At 40.8% G+C, this 19,781-nt stretch overlaps 1 protein-coding gene across 2 annotated transcripts in view; it reads left to right on the top strand.

Moving 5' to 3' along the window:
* The window catches only part of UQCC1 (ubiquinol-cytochrome c reductase complex assembly factor 1), a 94,755-nt gene that overhangs the window by 47,570 nt on the left and 27,404 nt on the right, over positions 1–19,781 (top strand). For both annotated transcript variants that reach the window (XM_070801564.1, XM_019972314.2), the window contains one exon: positions 5,222–5,330. In XM_070801564.1, coding sequence (XP_070657665.1) covers positions 5,222–5,330 — 109 coding nt within the window. The remainder of the gene's footprint in view (positions 1–5,221; positions 5,331–19,781) is intronic.

Genomic DNA, 19,781 nt, shown 5'->3' with positions numbered 1-19,781 from the left:
TGCTTGTGTTAGCTGTTAATTATATAGCATTTGTCCATTTTTGCCGTTAAAGGATTTTTTTTTTTTTGCTTTCTTCCTATTTCTTAGTCATATTAGAATAGGAAAAAGTTGCCAGATAAACTGAATTCAGCCTAGATCAGATGTTAGCCTGACAATTGCTGAGTAAATGACCACGGTACTATTATCCTAATGAGTTTCATTGGGATAACTGTAGTGTCTGTGGATGAAACATAGAGTTGGAGTTGAGATATCTTCACCTCTATCCTTCTGTAACAGATTGTTTTTTCAGTATAAGAAAAGTTTGTAGAGAACGCTATCACTATGGAAAATGGAGAGAAAAGGGGGAAGCTACTATTTATGTAAAAAGAGTACATATACACATAAGCTTGTGTGTGTATAGATTACAGCTGGAAGGTTTCATAAGAAGGAACTTGGTGGTTAGGAGAGGTAGGTTGGGACAGAACTTATGTTTGTTTGTTTTTAACATGTGCATGTATTATCTATTCAAAACAGTTACTAAACAAAGAAAGGAGTAGATTGAATGTGTAAGCTTCAAGGTTAAGTGTCCTAAGAATTGACCTTCATCTTGGTCTGGACCTTCCAGGCAGCTGACTTGTCTAAGTTGTGGGCCCCAGCCTTCAACTGTGCTTTTTCCTTGAAGAGACAAACACAAAAGTTCTTCATAACAAGACAACTTTTCTGTCTTTAACTATCTAGAGAATTTGATTCACAAATTCAGGGCAAAAATAAGTTGAACCTTTAGTTAGCTGAATTTGGTGATGGTGGATGAATGGACAGCCCTGTGGATTAGCATCTTCTTTTCCCAGTAGAACTCGTGGTTATCTTCAGCACGCTTCCTGTTGATGAGAAGACTGCTTGTTTTATTTTTGTAACTATGTGCGCTGAAATTTACTGTAGAACTTTATATTTGATAGTGTTTTCAAATTGTCATCAATTGTCTACTGAACTAATTAGGTTCAGTGTTTTAGGAGTAATTAGAATTTGCCCTTCTTCCATTTACCATGCTTGAATCTATATTTTTTGAAACTCTTAGTTATCAGCAAAATTAGGTGGAGGTTGCAGCAAACTTTGCTGTTCCATTTCTCTCAAAAGGCAGGTATACACACTTGGCTGAAATTTCTACATCGGGCTGTTGTGAATACCATAGTTCTCCTGAAGAAAACATTCTTGTCATTTTCCAGGCTTGGAAAGGAAGGGTTTCCAACTGGGAAGAAAGAAAGGGTTAACTTCTGAGAGACTCATCTGTTCTTAAAGCCAAGGTGCTAATCTTAACTATGCCCCTTCTTCCTGAAAAACATTCAGTGGCTCTCCTTTGTCTACTTGGTAAAGCCCAGACTGTTTAGCCTGACATTTCAAAGCCCTTCATGACCTTTCTGGCATATTTTTCTGTTTCCTATACTTGTCTTTCCACAAAATTTAGGTATTGTTTCCTTACAAGTGCTGAGCTTTCCATGGCCCTGTTTTTGCTCATAATGTTCCGCCTGCTGGAAATGATCTTATTAATCTTTTACCTGTCCAACTTCAGCTCACCTTTCCAAGCCCCAGGTGCAGTTTCATTTTCTTTTTTTTTTTAACTTTTTATTTTGTATTGGGATATAGCTGATTAACTGTGTTGTGATAGTTTCAGGTGAACAGCAAAGGGACTCAGCCATATGTATATCCGTTCATGTATCCATACATGTATCCATTCTCCCCCAGCCTCCCCTCCCATTCAGGCTGCCACATAACATTGAGCAGAGTTCCATGTACTATACTGTAGGTCCTTGTTGGTTATCCATTTTAAATATAGCAGTGTGTACATGTCCATCCCATACTCCCTAACTATGCCTTCTCTCCATCTCTCCCCCCAGCAACCATAAGTTCCTTCTCTAAGTCTGTGAGTCTCTGTTTCGTAAGCTCATTTGTATCATTTTTTTAGATTCCACATGTAAGGAATGCCATACAATGTTTCTCTTCCTCTGTCTGACTGACTTCAGTTGGTAAGACAGTCTCTAGGTCCATCCATGTTGCTGCAAATGGCATTATTTCACTCTTTTTAATGATTGAGTAATCTTCCATTATATATATATATATATATACCACATCTTCTTTAACCATTCCTTTGTCAATGGACATTTAGGTTGCTTCCATGTCTTGGTGATTGTAAACAGTGCTGCAATGAATATGCAGTGTTTCATTTTCCATGAAGTTTTCTCTGACCCCACTCAGCCAAAAGTAATCCTCTCACAGCCCATGGCACATTGTGTTCCTTTTGGGACACTTACTAAGTTCTCTCTTAGAGCTCTTGGTCCTTGGAAGCTGGGCTCTTGTTAACCATCACTTTAATCTCCACATAGTAGAAACTCAGTTTCTAAATGAGTTTCTAAACTAAATGAGTAGAAACTCATATGTTCACTGAGTGAATTAAATGTCAGCCAGCATCTTGAAAGTGTCTTTAATTTGCTTTACTTTTTCAACCCAGATAACCATTTGACTTGTTATCTGTAAAGGCTATAGAACAAACTGCTCTGGAACAAAAAACACTTCACTCCGTGTTGATATACTTAGTAAGTTTATGATCTGAGAAAATCTGTGCCTTTTAAACCTCAGAGGGCAGGTGTATTAACAAAACTACAGAATTTTCATATAAACGAATTCCATTACCTCACTATTGCTGTTGATGAATTGGCCTCTGACAACACTTAAGCATCAAAATGCACAGCGTCTTTTCAGGTGGAGAGGCTGACATGAGAGATTTGGTTAACTTTAAGAAAAATCTTATGAAAAAAGGACTGTTGAACTTTCCCTGGTTTGTTTCTGCCTTGGAATATACTCTATATCATATAAAGTGGCCACATCTTTTTCCATGACCTGTTTCTATTGTCACAAAATGTTATTTTTTAGGCACTTAACAGAGTTCTGAGGTTATAAATTTAGAATCACAGCATCAGCAAATCCCAAGGTCACAAGGGACTTTAAAGATCATGTAGTCAGCCTTCTGTCAGATAGATAGCCAAGTTGTGAATTCTCTGCTTTTTGAGGTCATCCATTCTGTTATTTGAATCTTCAGAAACTCTCCTGTTAGAAAGTTTTTACTTCCAGCATTCAATGTTGAGTAATTCTTTCTCCCTCTGTGACCCACCCATGGGTTCTCATTCTACCTTTTGGACAGTCTAATCACTTTTCTGTAATATTTAAGGCAACTGTCCTGTTTTTCTCCAGGTGAAATATCTTCTGATCTTTCTTTGCTTCCTTTTGTCTCTTAAAATATAATGTTCAGAACTGTAGACATATTCTAAAAGTGGAGTCTGACCTCTGCTGAACAGAACAAAAATCTCACTTTGTACATGAAGATATTATATTTGCATTACTGTATCTAAAAATCACATTAATTGCGGCGGGCAGCCTTATCCTCTTGACTTCCCTTGAATGTATACTGTCATCATAAGCCTGTGAGGCTTTCTCACACCCAGACAGGAGTGGCACACCTATCCTGTACCCTACAGCTGTTCTTTTAGGCCCAAGTGCAGGGTCTTAGATGTGTCCCTATTAGAGTCAACCCATTGAAAGAGTCTATGAAGTATTTTTAGTTCATGGTTAGGTCATCTGACATATTTGTCTTCCTGCCCCACTTCTTGCAGTCTACGAATTTGATAAGTTTGTTTTCTCTTCTCCATCTTAGTCATTCATGGAGATGTTGAGGCAGGCCAGGATGGAATCATTCCATTGGACCATACTATTGCTAGTAGGTTTAAATGGGCATTAATTGTGTATGGAGATAGGATTGTCAGTTTAGATCAAATACTCCATAATTGTAATAGAAATTGTCTTTTAGGTGAGTAGTCTTATTGTAGCTGCTTAGTAACTGTTTAACAAGAGATAATAGAACTATGTATGGTCATAAGAGTGAGATTAGGAACTAGCTTGGAAAATTAGTGACCCTGCTTATATTCTTATATATGATAAATATAGTATTACATTTATTAATTAATAAAACATAATTCTTACATTCTTGGGGCTTCCCTGGCATCTCAAACAGTAAAGAATCTGCCTGCAATGTGGGAGACCCAGGTTCGATCCCTGGGTCAGGAAGTTCCATTGGAGAGGGGCATAGCAACCCACTGTAGTATTCTTGCCTGGAGAATCCAGGTAGAGCCTGGTGGGCCACAGTCCATGGGGTCAGAAAGAGTTGGCCATGACTGAACGACTGACGCTTTCTTTCTTCTATTCTTATGTAAGGTATTAAGCAGAGAACATTCTGGACTGATTAGAGGCAATATGGTATAGGGGAAGGAGCCCTAAACTTGGCCCTGAGATGTTTTATTCATTTATTTATTCAGCAAATATATATTGTGTGCATACTATACTTAAGCCTTAGATATACAGTGATTTTAAAAAAAAACCAACCAAGACTTTGTGTTTGCCATCAATGGAACGTACATTCAAATGGGGAAACAATTTGATAATTATACAGATGAAATCATAATACTTTCTGTGATCTATCTTCTAGACAGGTACTGTCCAACAGAAATAAAATACAGGTCACACACTCAAATTTAAAAGTTTCTAGTAGCTCCATTTTGAAAAGTGAAAAGAAAAAAATGAAACTACTTTTAATAATGGGTTTTCTTTAACTCAGTATACCTGATAATATTTCAACATGTAAACAATATAAAAAATTTTGAGATATTTATATTCTTGAACTAAATCATTGAGATCTTAAACTTATACCATATCTCAGTTTGAACTAGCCTATTTAAAGTGCTCAATAGCCATGTGTGGCTAGTGGCCTTCATACTGGCCAGCAAAATACTATCCCCACCTTTATAGACTGCTCTATGGTATTGGGAAAATCACTTTCCTTATTTAGAACTCCTGTTTTCATCAGTAAAATGAAGGATTAAGACTTACCTTTAAACAGCTAAAAGTGGTCCTTTTCATGTATGAGGGAGTCATGCAAGGTGCTGTAATAATCTGTGTCTTCATGAGTGGTACTTATATGGGTATATATGTAAAGACTCATCAAGCTGTATACTTAAGATACATGTACTTTTCAGTATCCATGTTATCACTCAATAAAAGGTTTCTTATAAAATCACTTCTGATTATTTTGATTCTGTGCCCTTCGATAAAATTTCTCAGATGAACTGACCTTCAGTGGAAACATGTGACATGAAAAATGCCAACAGCCAGTGACTCTTTATGTCTTCTTCCCACCCAGGATGTGTCTAGTCCGAATGAAGCAGGAAGGCCGGAGTGGGAAATACATGTGTCGTATCATAGTTCATTTTATGTGGGAGGATGTTGAGCAGCGTGGCAGAATCATGGGGGTAAGTGACTGCTGTCAGATTCTGGTCTTGGAAAACTCCATTGAGCGATTGCCTGACTTGAGTTGAAGTTCTAGAATTTGAGTTGAAGTTCTGATGTCAAGTGGTAATTGAACTCAACTCACTTTTGCCTCCATGGATTTTGACAAGCTCTGGATACTTTCTGTGTTTGCACACATTATCATGGTTTGTCAGTGTGAGGACATCCTGTGTTCAGAGATGGCATTATTAAAAAGTAAATCATGGTGATAGGAGGGATGGATTTCGTGAATAGATGAAATCAAATAATAATCCAGTTTTAGGATACTGTACCTGATACCAGTTCATTGTTCAGTTCACAATTAGTTTGAATAGAAAGATCCTGACTGGGGGCCTGCAGTGTCCTCAGGAACAAGCTCCTTGATCGCTGACAACCTGTAATACTTTGGCAAGGTGTATACTGAAAAGGTCCATTAGTATCTTTAATAACCTGAGAAAGGAGAACCTATCGTGTATGTATAACATAGAATATGATGACAATAGAAAGCCAGAACCAAAACATTAGAATACAATAGATTATATAAGTACCAATCTCTTCCTTTGTGTATATTGTATATTTTGTGTATCTATACCATGTTTTAATAGATTGTAATTCTTTGGTTTTTCCCGTATCATTGCCTCACAGCTTGGGAGCATCTAAAGCCAAACCATTAGACAGGGTCATGCAGTGGGGTGACCTGATTTCTTTCATTACAGAGGAGAGTTCTGTGGTTTTGTGTGTATGTATTTTATTATATATGGTATCATTCTCTGTGCACTTAATTGCAACTTTCTTTTTTTTTAAATGTGTCTTGGAGGTCTTTGCATGCTGCATGGGATTTAAATGGGAGATCTCCCTTTTTTCACTTTTATCTACTGTAATTATTTTCACACACTTCCTATGTTATTGTCTAATGGTATCATGTGCTTACCCTATGTGTAAAATTGTAGTCTTTGAAACTAAATGGTGGAAATGATGGTTTCCTTTGGAGAATTTGGATTGAGGGTATTTTCAGATTCTCTTGTCTTTGAAGGAACCAGGTATACAGAAAGCACAGGAGACATGGGTTCACCTTTAGATAGCTTCATTGACACTTATATGCCTTTCTCTGGGAAAACAGACCATCAGCATTTCCAGTCATTCTAAAAAGATGATAGTCTCTTTCAGAGTTTCAGCTGCTGTCATCATCGTCATCATGATCCATCCAGTGGAGTCAGTATTCCCCTGTCTTTGTAATGTACTCTTTGCTTCATGTTTCTCCCTGTCGTGCCTTACTGCTGCCCAGAGTGGGATCAACAGCCTTTAAGCTATTCATCCTGCTGAGTGTTCCACATTCTTTCAGGTACTTACCAGCCAACTCTGTGGCAGTACGCAGTGGATATACCGTAGTGCTGGTGGTCTCAAATCATCCCTTTTAATGATGACCAGTGATACCCCCCGGCCAGCCAAAGTCTGTGCTGACTGCCATGCAGTTACACGGTGGTTCTGTTAGTCTGTTTTCCTATCACTGTTGTCTAAACTCTTCTGGGAGTTGAACCACTGGAACCATGTGGGCCATAGCTGTCCCCGGCTTGAATAGCCTTATGAACCGTAGGTTGCTGATTGCTAGACCACAGGAACCTTTTACTGTACCCCACTTCCACCCCCAAGTGAATTTCTTTTTGGATCTGCATATAAATGGGGCTTCCCTGATGGCTTAGCGGGCTAAGAATCCACCTGCAATGCCTGAAAAGTCCCATGGACAGAGGAGTCACAAGAGTCAGGCCTGACTGAACAACTAAGCATGCATGCACACACACATATATTTATCTCCATCGCAGTTTTCAGCACTTTGAACCTTCTCCCATGTTACTTTATATATCCCTTCTACTTGACTGTATGCTTTATAAAGGCAGGAAACCTATCTTATCCACAGTTTTTTGTTCACACAGTGAAAAGTGGTTGAATAAATGCTTGTTGAATGAATGAATAAATTGAAATTTATTCTGAAATTGTTTTAAAGCCAACTTATTTGTCAGATAGATCATACTTAGTTCGTTAGTCTCTGGTTCAGTTGTCTATCAATGCAGTCCTGCAGGAATTAGCCTTTCCTTCCCCCCCACCCCATTTTATCCAACCATTTTTCTGTCTGAATTGTTCTAGATATTATGCTGTCTTAGAGAGAAGTGTGTTAGATCAGCATTTCTCAAACTTGAGTGTACCTGCAGTTCACCTGGGGATCCTGTTAAAATATAGATTCTGATTCAGTAGGTTGGGGGTGAGGCCAGAGAGTCTCTCTGCATTTCTAAACTCTTCAAGGTGATGGCAGTAGCACTGGTAGGGCAGGATGGGGAAGGAGCAAGCACACTTTGAATAGCAGGGTTTTAGATGATCCATAATGCTCCCCAAGTGTAGACTGTTAAATTTGTCTTCATGAGAGAAATGCCAAGCTCCGGTTTACTTACAAAGAGTATAAAAGACGATGATTTAAAAATAATGGAGACTTGAAAGAGTTGGGGAATTACTATTCTTATATTTCCATTATAACTGATTCGCTCCTCCCTTTCCAATGTCATGCTATAAATAGACACCCTTTATACAGGCAAGACAATTATATGTTAGCCAATTCTGAGTTGTGAGTGTGATTGTGTGTGTGTAGAGGGGACCTCAGTCTTTGGTATGTGTACAGCCTAAAGAAATGGGAAGATTAGGCTGGACAAGAATGGCATGTGGCTGGAGAAAAGTAGTAGGCAGAAGCAGCCAGTCTGGCCTGGTTCTGACCCTGGCTGGCAAATCTTTTCTCCTCCCTTACTTCAGTTTCTTGGTTTAAAAAAAAAAAAACACTTGGGGGGGGCGGGTGGTTACATGATTTCCAAGTTTCTTTTCCAAGCTTTGAAAGTCTATGATGTGAAGGTGGTAATTTGCAAATCTACTTCTGTGTTATTTGGCATCTTTAAGAAAACTCATCTAAAAAGTAAAATTTATAAGACTGATCAATGTAGTGGTGATTTTTCTTCTGCCAAAGAATTCTTAGAGCCATTACATTACTTGAGTGGACTGGTGTAAGGAAGATTGAGAATGTGAATTAATGACACATTAGAAATCTGGGTCAAGAAATCCTTTGAATTAGAGTTCCAGTCTCATTTGGTGGGAAAATTTTCACTTTCCAAAAATTTGCTTTTTACCAGCTGTTCAGGAGCCCAACTATTGTGAAAAATAAGGCAGCCTCATATATCATCAGTGAAGCTGGTATATAAAAAGCAAGTGTTAAATTTGAGGTTACAAAAATCACATCAATAATGTAGAGAGGTCTCACTTTTAAAAAAACATTATTTGGGATTTAAACATATAAATTAGCTGTGGAAATAAAGTTCATTATATCACCTCATCTGGTCTTGTTTTATTTCATTAACTGGTTCTTAAAAACCTTTGTGAGCTGAGTTGCAGCTGAAGAGGTTGGAGACCATTTTTCCTTGGGCCCTTGCCTCACTCCTGAGTGTTGGTAAGAGTAGAGAGCTAAGACTTGACACAGCTGTAAAAACAGACAGCGCCTTTGGCCTCAGCGCTTTCTCCTGGTGCAGGCAGATTTCAGATGTAAATTTCACTTTCTGCCTCTCCTACTAATGAAGTAAGTTTCTTTTGCTGGGTTTGCAGCCAGGTGTGTCCAGTCTTGTGGCTAACCAGGGGCGCTTTACTTAATTTTTCCATTTGTGACATTTCAACCAAACTTAAAAAACAAACATAAAAATTAGCTCAAGGCAGTGGCTCAAAGTGTTAATGGTAACCTTAGGCTGGCTAAACGACTTCCTCTCAGTTCTGCCCTGCCAGACATCTCCACCTTGTGGCTTACAATGAGCAGGTTTAAGCTTTCCAAACTGTGGAGACAAGGTGGAGGGGGTGGGGATGGGCTTTAGTTAACTAGTTGCACATTTATCTCTATCAGTGGTCCCTGGCATGACAGTTGCCTCAGCAACATTTCTTGCTGAGGACAAGAAAACTTGCTGAGGACAGTTGCCTCAGGTGATTTCTTGCTAGCAGCCTTCTGGGATCAGGATGAACCTCCTGTGACCACACTCTCCTGCTCCTCGCTCTAGCAGAGCTGCTTGATGGGGGATGGTGTAGAGGGCCTAGAAGGAGGTAGAGGAGCTGTGGGCTGAACTGGACTCCTTTGTAAAATTCTACTTTGCTTTTCAGAACCAGCATTTTGCTTTGCAAGGTCCTCTGTGATCATACTCCAGACTACCTTTCCAAACTCATTTCCCCTAGCTCTTCTTGAGCCTTAAATATGAGAAACCTCTAGCACGTGTGCCTGGCACACAGTAAGCACGCAGTGAACATCGCATTCCGTCGTTGCCGCACATCCTTTTCACTGCAGCCAAGCTGAATGTCTTGCCCTTCCTGTGTTTTGTCTTTGTTCACGCCGTATGAGTATACTAGATTGCCCTAACATGCCAGCCTCAATTCCTCCACATCCCTCCCCCTTACTTCAAATTGGAAGCCAATCATGGTTTCCCCTAGCTGTAAGTACCTTTTTGATTTACCTATACCCTTCATTGGAAAAGACCCTGATGCTGGGAAAGGTTGAGGGCAGGAAGAGAAGGGAGCGACTGAGGACGAGATGGTTGGATGGCATCACCGACTCAATGGACATGGGTTTGAGCAGACTCTGGGAGATGGTGAAGGATAGGGAAGCTTGGAGTGCTGCAGCCCATGGTGTTGCAAAGAGTCGGACACGACTGAACAACAACATACCCTTCTTCTGGCTCTTAACTGCTTCTGTTTTGCATCACTGTCATTCGTGACCACCTTCTGGGTGAATTCCTGGGGGGTGGGATCACACTTATCCTTCTTTGTACTCTCCAAAGTGCTAGTCATTGCTCCTTGGCTGAATGTATGCCTTCTTCTGATGAAAGAAGACAGTTCTGAAAGCCCATTATAAATTTTGGAAAAAGTGGAGTGGGGAAGTATCCTTTTTATTCTGAGAATATTTATTTACTCATTAGTCTTAAATGTGGGAAGAGAAAGAAATGAGAAATTATCTCCATTCTCAGTTTTCCTTTTTCTTTGTTTATGCTTTCTCAATCTTCTGGTGGAATTATTTGATTGGAAAAAAAAAAACAAACAATTTATACACAAAGTACTTTATGTCTCTAAACCAGCAAAGGTTTTGAGTCTATAAAAGGTAGTAGAATTATTTATACTTTAGTTTTTCTGGAAATTTCCTTCCAGGCTTCTATATTTCCATTGCCATGTCCTCCCTCCCCCCACAAAAATCTTCATTCAAACTCCTCTGTTTTACCACGAGGTAAAAAAGTTTGCTATATCTCTAGGTCAGAGTTAAAGCTCACTGCCAAAGGTATTGTTTAAAAGGCAAGGACCACTTTAAAGATATAGTTTTTTGTGGCCAATAATATGAATGGTTGAGTGTAAATACAGAGCAGTCCCCTGGGCTCAGAGCCTTTAAAATAAGAATACATGTTTGTTTTCCAGTATCAATCGTTCTTTTGAATGTTTTGTAAATGTCCTGAGCAGTTGGAATGGATACTTAGTTATTAGGGGAGGGAAGGCTAAATTCTTAGAAGGCAGAGCAATTCTATTTTGGAATTGGCTCATGAGTTTAAGCAGGGACCAACTGAAGATGTACCTCTAGTGGATAAGTTCCTTTCTCAACACAGGTTTCTTATCCTTAGGCCATAATAGGTATCAAGAGTGCATAGAGTACCTTCAGTTCAGTTCAGTTTAGTTCAGTCGCTCAGTCGTGTCCGACTCTTAGCGACCCCATGAATTGCAGCACGCCGGGCCTCCCTGTCCATCACCAACTCCTGGAGTTCACTCAAACTCACATCCATCAAGTCGGTGATGCCATCCAGCCATCTCATCCTCCGTCGTCCCTTTCTCCTCCCGCCCCCAATCCCTCCCAGCATCAGAGTCTTTTCCAATGAGTCAACTCTTCGCATGAGGTGGCCAAAGTACTGGAGCTTCAGCTTTAGCATCATTCCTTCCAAAGAAATCCCAGGGTTGATCTCCTTTAGAATGGACTGGTTGGATCTCCTTGCAGTCCAAGGGACTCTCAAGAGTCTTCTCCAACACCACAGTTCAAAAGCATCAATTCTTTGGCGCTCAGCTTTCTTCACAGTCCAACTCTCACATCCATACATGACCACTGGAAAAACCATAGCCTTGACTAGATGGACCTTTGTTGGCAAAGTAATATCTCTGCTTTTCAATATGCTATCTAGGTTGGTCATAACTTATCTTCCAAGGAGTAAGCGTCTTTTAATTTCATGGCTGCAATCACCATCTCCAGTGATTTTGGAGCCCCCCAAAATAAAATCTGACACTGTTTCCCCATCTATTTCCCATGAAGTGATGGGACCAGATGCCATGATCTTAGTTTTCTGAATGTTGAGCTTTAAGCCAACCTTTTCACTCTCCTCTTTCTAGGTGTGTTTTTTAACATTTATTTGGCCTCACTGGGTCTTGGTTGCAACACGTGGGATCTAGTTCCCTGACCAGGGGTTGAAACTGAGACCCCTGTATTGGGAGTGCAGAGTCTTAGCCGCTGGACCACCAGGGACATCCGTTTAGGTAGTTTTCTAACTGATGGGATGCCTGGGTGTTTACACCCAGGATGCTTGCCTAATGGCTCAGGCATCTGACCTTCTGAGTGACATACTGGGTTCACTCCACTTCAGGGAGGGTCCTTCAAAGAAGTTATAAACCTTTCTGTATTTGAAATTATAAATGGTGAGTTTCCTGAGGTCTAATTCCTACTTGTTTGTCTTTGTATTTCTACAGTGCCTCAATGGAGCTTTGTCTTTAGTAGGCATTCAGTAAGTGTTTCTTGACTAAATGAGTCAGTGAATTTGATACCTACCCTTTTATCTTCAGTTTACCTCCTGAAATTTCTGTAGAAGAAAAGTGACCATTTTTGAAAATTCCATTTGAATTTTGAATTTTTTGAATTTGAATTTTTCCATTTGAAAATTCCATTTTTCAAAGCCCTGGCTAACTCGGTGCACTGACAGAGTCCTGCCTTTCCCTAATACCTTCTTAAGTACTCCTCATGCTAAGTACTCCCAACTCAGCTTATCATTTCAGAACTATTTACCTCTCCAACCCATCATTTTTTTTTTTTTTGCCTCCAGTGTCTTTTGTACCATAGTTCTAAAACTGCTTAGAGCCATGTTTCTCAGGCACAGCTAAAGCCATTTTCCATACCTCTCTTTTAGGGGTTGCTAATGCTGTGTGTTAGTTGGGTTTCCCTGGTAGCTCGGCTGGTAAAGAATCCACCTGCAATGCAGGAATCCCTGGTTGGATTCCTGGGTCAGGAAGATCCCCTGGAGAAGGGAATGGCTACCCACTCCAGTATTCTGGCCTGGAGAATTCCATGGAGAGGAACCTGGCAGTCTGCCTGTTCTTGTGTTTGTCTTACTTCTGATGTCATCACCACCAATCCAGTCCCCCAAGCTAGAATTCTTAGAGTTGTCCTCAACTCCTGCCTCATCCTCTGCATTCAGTTGTCTTGTTACTTTTCCACCCCAAATACCTCTGGATTTTATCCTCTCTTCTGTTCTATTGCTTCATGTCAGTCCTCATCATCTCTTCTTTAATGGGCATGGCCTCCTATCTATTAATAGTTCTGGACTTTCCTCCTCTCATGAACCCTGCTGTCATTTAAGCTGCCAGAGATGTTTCTAAATCCCACATCTGATCATATCCCTCCTCTGTCTAGAAATCTCTGAGGGACAAAATTCAAACTTCTTAGCAGTGACATATAGAACCCTTTGTAGTTATATTGGAGGATGTTCTTGTTCTTAGAAGATACCTGCTGAAGTATTTAGAGGTGAAATGTTTTGATATCTGCAAATGATTTAGCAAAAGAAGAAAGGGTATGTGTGTATGGATAAAGGTCAAACAAATGTCACAGAATACTAAAAACTGTGAATCTAAAGTTCATGCAAGTTTTTGATGTATTCAGTTCAGTCGCTCAGTTGTGTCCGACTTTTTGCGACCCCATGAATCGCAGCATGCCCCGCCTCCCTGTCCATCACCACCTCCTGGAGTTTACTCAAACTCACATCCATCGAGTCGGTGATGCCATCCAGCCATCTCATCCTCTGTCGTCCCCTTTTCCTCCTGCCCCCAATCCCTCCCAGCATCAGGGTCTTTTCCAGTGAGTCAGCTCTTTACATGAGGTGGCCAAAGTATTGGAGTTTCAGCTGCAGCATCAGTCCCTCCAATGAACACCTAGGACTGATCTCCTTTAGGATGGACTGGTTGGATCTCCTTGCAGTCCAAGGGACTCTCAAGAGTCTTCTCCAGCACCACAGTTCAAAAACATCAGTTCTTCAGCGCTCAGCATTCTTCACAGTCCAACTCTCATATATTACTCTACACCTTTTAAAAAAATAAGTTTGAAGCTTTCTGAAGTGAAAAATCGGGGGAGGGGCCTTCACATTCTGTCTCTAGCCCACCTTTCTAGTTTAATTCCCAACAAACTTCTCCTACATGCAAATGGTCACGATTGAGCATGTGCACAAACACACTGAAACACACATTCCACTCATGCTGCAGTTTAACTGGTGCTATAATGTTCTGTGTTCCTTTATGCCTTCATTCACACACTTCCCTCTATCTGAAATGGTCGTAACCCTGTCTCTTCTGCTCATGGCACTCTAAGACACAGCTGGATAGTACCTCTTCCAAGAAGCTTTTCCCAGCAACCCCCAGTAATACTAGTATACTTGCCACTCCCTTGTCTGTATTCCTCCAGCACTTTGCACAAACTTCTGAAATAGGGCTTATCATTGCTATACTATAATTATGGGTTTGTGTAGGTCATACCCATTATATGGAATGAGGATCCCAGGATCCCTAGTGCCTAACACAGAGTGCCTAACGTAGTTACCCTTCAGATGCTTGTTGGGTGTATGAGCTTGCTTCTGTTATTAATCCCTGGCCACTACTATCTCCCAAATACTGACTTAAAGATCGCTTATTGTACCTGGATTTGGTTTCTCTGACCCATCCTCCACCTGCCCCCCCCACAAAAAAGGTTCATGTTTAACTCTCTGCCCAGCTTCATGGATTCTCTGGCTCTCTCATCATTTATACTTTTAATCTACTTTGTAGGATAGATGAACCTTAGAACATGAGACTTGGAGCCTCAGAGATTCTCTTGGTCTGAAGGTGTTCAGGTGTGGGTATTTTGGAAAACTTCCCCAGAAGATTTCTGATGCTCATATCAGGTTAAGGACTATAGATTTGTTCCCACCCTCTCACTTCCATGGTGAGGAAATGAAGTTTCAGAGAGTTCATTGATTTGCCCAAGGTGACGCAGCTAGCCGACAGCAACATGAGGATCAAAACTAGGGTATGCTGATTCCTGTCCAGCGTCTGCCTTACTGTACGATGACACCTCTTGGGGGGTCGGGGGAGGGGGAAGTCAACTTCATGGGAGGGTCCTTCCCCCCTGTCTTTGCACCGGAGACTTCTAAAGACCCAGAGGACAGCTTTCCTTGGATCTAGAAGTGTTCTGTTTCTCCAGTGCAGTCCCACGCCTGAGGCCCCTGTGTTCAGAATTTCTAATCCAATACGGCAGAGGTTTCCTACTCCACAGGACTGATAGAGATTAAGGGAGGGGAAAAAAGATGAGAATGCGAACAATGTTCTGAATGTTTCTTTTTCCAGCCTTTAGAGCCTGAATGTCTCCACATCGTCTGAATTTGCCTTAGTTGATTTTACAATTATTTTTCAGAGACTCCTTGGTTATTTCTTTTTTTTTTAAAGACTAGAGGAACACCGTGCTTGGAAAGGCTGGGCTGGGAGACTAACAAAGGCAGTATTATACTGTGCACGGCAGAGCCAATAAATGAATTCAGGAGACACCTAGATGTGTTTCTAGAGGAGGGCATGAGGGGGAGGGGTCTGGTGCAAAGGCAGAAAGGTGGGATTAAGATAAATTAAAATGGGGCCAGCATGTTGGATCAGGGGACAGCCTCTTCCTGTTCCCACCATCGCTTAAGATTTTTCATTCTGCTTCGTTTGAAAGTTAAAAGTAGTCTTGACCATATAACCTCATACTCTCCCATCCCCCACTGTCTGTTTAGGAAAAGAACTTAAGTCTAAGGGCTATTTCAGCCTGATACAGCTATGTTTATTACTGGAGTAGTACATCTATGAGACATTCCTGGGGAATCTTAGACTGTTAAAACTGGAAAAGAACCTTGAAGTAATCTAATCCAGGATTCTCAAAGTGGCCTCCAAACCAGCGGCCTCAGCACCACTTAGGAACTTGTTATAAATGCATGTTTAGGGCTCCACTCTGGATCTGCTGAGCGAGATACTCTGGAGGCAGGGCCCAGCAATCTGTATTTTAAACTTTTAATTTTATATTGGGGTATAGTGGATAACAATGTTGTGATAGTTTGGGGTGAACGGCGAAGGGACTCGACCATACATATACATGTATCCGTTCTCCTCTAAACTTCCCTCCAGGCTGCCACGTAACATTGAGCAGAGTTCCCTGTGCTATACAGTAGGATCTTGTTGGTTATCCATTTTAAATGTAGCAGTGTGTACATGTCCATCCCAAACTCCCTAATCCCTTTCCTCCATCCTTCTTCCCCCTTACCCCACCCCCCCGCAAGGCAACCATAAGTTCGTTCTCTAAGTGTGTGAATCTCTAAGCAATCAATATTCTAACATACCCTTCAGTCTGAGGGCTACTGCTCAAGTCTGATCCTGTCATTTAAGTGGTGGAGAAGCTGGCTCTGGGAGAGCTGAGTAAGCTTGAGTTAGAAACCAGCTGAAGAACAGAACTCAGGGCTCCTGACGGCCAGCTCTTACTCCTCTCCCTGTGAAGAAGAGCAGGATCTGGGCATGGACTAGTGACGTGTGAAAGGGGAGGGTTTCAGCTAATGCAGAAAGAGTTCCCCAATAGTAACAGCTAATGTTTACTGAGCACTTTCTCTTGGCTGTGCATTTTTTAAGCACCATTTCAATTTATGTTTACAACAGTCTTAGCTATGAGATCCTATCCTCATTTTACAGATGAAGAAACTAAGGATCAGAGAAGTTAGCATTAATATATTAGTTCTCTATAGCTGCTGTAAGAATTTACCACAGATTGGTGGCTTAAAACAGTAGAGCTTTGTTCTCTCATAGGTCTGGAAGCTAGAAATCATATTCAGTAGGCTGTGCTCAACCTGTTCTTTGCCCCTTTCAGCTTTTTGGTAACTGCTGGCACTCCTTGGCTTGTGGCCACTTCACTCTGATCTCTGCCTCTGTGGTCGCGTTGCAGTCTTCTCTTCTGTCTGGGTTTAAGTACCCTCTTCCTCTCATAAAGGTGCATGCGATTGCAATTAGGCCCACCTGGATAATCCAGACTGATCTTCCCATCTGAAGACCCTTAATCTAATCACAGCTGCCAAGTCCTTTTTTGCCATATAAGGTAACATTCACAGGTTCTAGGAATTAGGATGTAGCTATCTTTTAGGAGACCAGTATTCAGCCTACTGGTTAGGTAACTTAACCAGACTTACACAGTAAATATAAGAGCCTAGACTGGAACCCAAGCCTGCCAGACTCTAGAGCCCATGCTCTTAACCTTTACTCTGTACTTTCTGAAAAGGTCACTGCTAAAAACTATGGTTCTAGCATTAGCTTTAGATTTTTTTTAATGTTTCCTTCTTCCCCAAACTTGTGTAATATTACTTGTCACATAACTCTGAACCTCTGCATCCTTAAGCAGCTCTGGCCCTGACTCCTTCAGTTAAATTACTAGAGGGCAGAGCTTGTATTCCCACCGCCCCCCACACACACACATTTAAAAAAATGGAGATATAATAATAATTCATATATCATAAAATTCACCATTTTGAATGTGTTTTTTTTAGTAAATTCACAATGTTATGCAACCATCACCAGTGTCTAATTCCAGGATATTTTCATCACTTCAAAAAGAAACCCTGTGCCTGTTAGCAGTTACTCTCCTTTTTCTCAGCCCTTGGCAACCACTGCTTTCTGTCTCTATGGACTGACCTATTCTAGGCATTCCATATAAATGGAATCATATAATATGTGGTCTTTTGTGTCTAGTGGCTTTTACTTAGCATAATGTTTCAATGGTTCATCCATGTTGCAGCATGTTTCAGTAGTTCATTAATTTTTATGGATAATCTGTTGTATGGATATACCACATTTTATTATCCATTCATCAGTGGATTGGCATTTGGGCTGTTGCCACTTTTGGCTTATTTGAATAATGCTGCTGTGAACATTCATGTAACTGAACATATGTTTTCAGTTCACTTGGGTATATACCTAAGAGTGGAATTGCTGGGTCATACGGTATGCTATGTTTAGCTTTTTGAGCAACTCAGGTATTGTATTTCATATCAAGTTATTTGAGTTCCTAGAGTGACATTGTTCATTTGTTCATAATGAAGTAATATTCTCATAACCTGTAATCTTAATCATATTTCTGATCTAATTGCCAAATAAATATTTATACCTACAGTTTTTGACAGTAAAGAGAAAGGATGGTGTGGTATAATAGAAGGAGTTCTGGCCTGCCCGGCTATTCTGTGGGTGAGCTTGAGTACGTCAGATCACCTCACCTCTCTGGGGAGGAGGGCTAGATGATTTCTAAATTCTCTTCCAGACTTAACATTTGCAACTCTGTGAAAGTCTGAAAAGCTAGCCTTGTGTTAAATCCCAGAGCTTATGTTCTGTTTTTTTAGCAGTTCATCATTCTCTGTCTGATTTCTGTTCCCAGACACAAACAAAGTTTTACCCATCCATCCATCCATTTTATTGTGGTCTGCTAGCTTCCAGGTACTATGCTAGGCACTGGAGATAGAAAGATGACAAAGATATTGTCCCTGAATCCCCAGTCTAGTTGGAGAAGACCAACATATAAACAGGTGATTACAATGTTAAGAGATGATGATATTTTAAAATTGCTCTGCCCAGAGTAGAAAAGTCTGGGTAGATGACGTTTGCATTGTATTTTTTCGGATGAGTGTTTGCTAGACAAGAACATTTTGGTTAGAGCAATGGTACAGGTAAAGGTAGAGTGGTGTGAGAGGACAAGAGCATGTTTGCCTTTGTTAGATGGTTTTTTTCCTTCTTTTCCTGAAGTGGTGAAAACAGACTGTTCAGACTAGCTCCGTTTTGAGATCCTTCTGTGTGTCCAGTATCCATAGACTCACCAACTCAATGGCCTGCAGAAGAACATATTTTGTCTAAGTCCTGACCACCTATAGGTCTTCTTCCCTTTTTTCTAAGAGCACTTCAGACTCAATTTCTGAGTCAGGAGATTCACTGAGTGGGTAAGGAACTTTGATCAAGATTTGGGTTTTCTCCATCATACCAGCTTAGTTTGCTCTTGAAAATGCCCTTTCATCCCCCTAAGGGTTTTAGCTACATAAAAATGTTAGGAGCATAAAATTTTACAATATGATCAGCATAGCACAAACTAAATTTCTCACCTTTGACTAGAAACACATATATGGAAGGCTTTGTGTTTTAAGCTGCCCCCTTCCCAGCCTCCTAGCCTTCAGGAGAGGTCATTGTACAGCTCTTTCCATGGTCACTGTTCTCTTCCTTTTTACTGGAGGGCAAAACTAGGGCAGAGAAATAATTTTTATTCACTTCTGAAAGGTTACAGTAATAAAGAAACTCTTGTTAACATCAGAGAACGTTGCAGCCAAGAGTTTTCACAGTCTGGCATTGTTTATTTTACATGTAATTTGGAACCTTCTGCACTCTTAAAATATTGGCACAAAAATGTTTTAACTGTTGAAGTGCTTCATTGCATGCAGTGGTGGTGTGGCGTCAGAGCGGCAGCTGGACTCTGGAGAGCCATTTGCCCCGTTCCTGTTGGAAAGAGAAATGGTGTAATCTGCATACGTGTGCGTGTGCAGATACACATTCACTTGTGTATATATGAGCCTCTCTGCATTGACAATTAAGAACTTTCTCTGCCCTGATGAACTTCTGTGCCTCCCTTTATTTAACAATGAGAAGGGTGTAACAATCCCGCTTTCCTGTTGCCGTGGCTGCCAGAAAGTATAGCACTTCCCTTATTTGGATATTTTGATATAATTGTTCATTATCCCCTTTCTCTCACACACACTTTGTTACTTAACTCTTTTCTTTTACTGTTATCGATCAAAGGATTTTTGTTGTTGTTGTTGTCTTGTTAGGTTGAAATTAAGATTTGAAAATAACTGCAGAAGGATCCCACATGAGATGGGAAGACTGCTAGGCTGGTGACTGGGCTTCCTGAGGTCCAGGTCCAACTTTGCTCCCAGAGTTTGGAGGACCTTCTTCTTCCCCCATCTGCTTTGTGTCCTGGGGGCTTAAAATAGAGCTATATATTAGCCTGGCCCTTGCTGAGACCCAGGGGCTCCCCAGGGCTGGTGATGCTCTTTGTAACCTGTCTGGGC

The sequence above is a fragment of the Bos indicus genome, chromosome 13 (genome assembly GCF_029378745.1).
Source record: "Bos indicus isolate NIAB-ARS_2022 breed Sahiwal x Tharparkar chromosome 13, NIAB-ARS_B.indTharparkar_mat_pri_1.0, whole genome shotgun sequence".
Classification (NCBI taxonomy): Eukaryota; Metazoa; Chordata; class Mammalia; order Artiodactyla; family Bovidae; genus Bos; species Bos indicus.
Note: the sequence above shows the minus strand (reverse complement) of the source record. Positions and strands in the feature narration are given on the sequence as shown.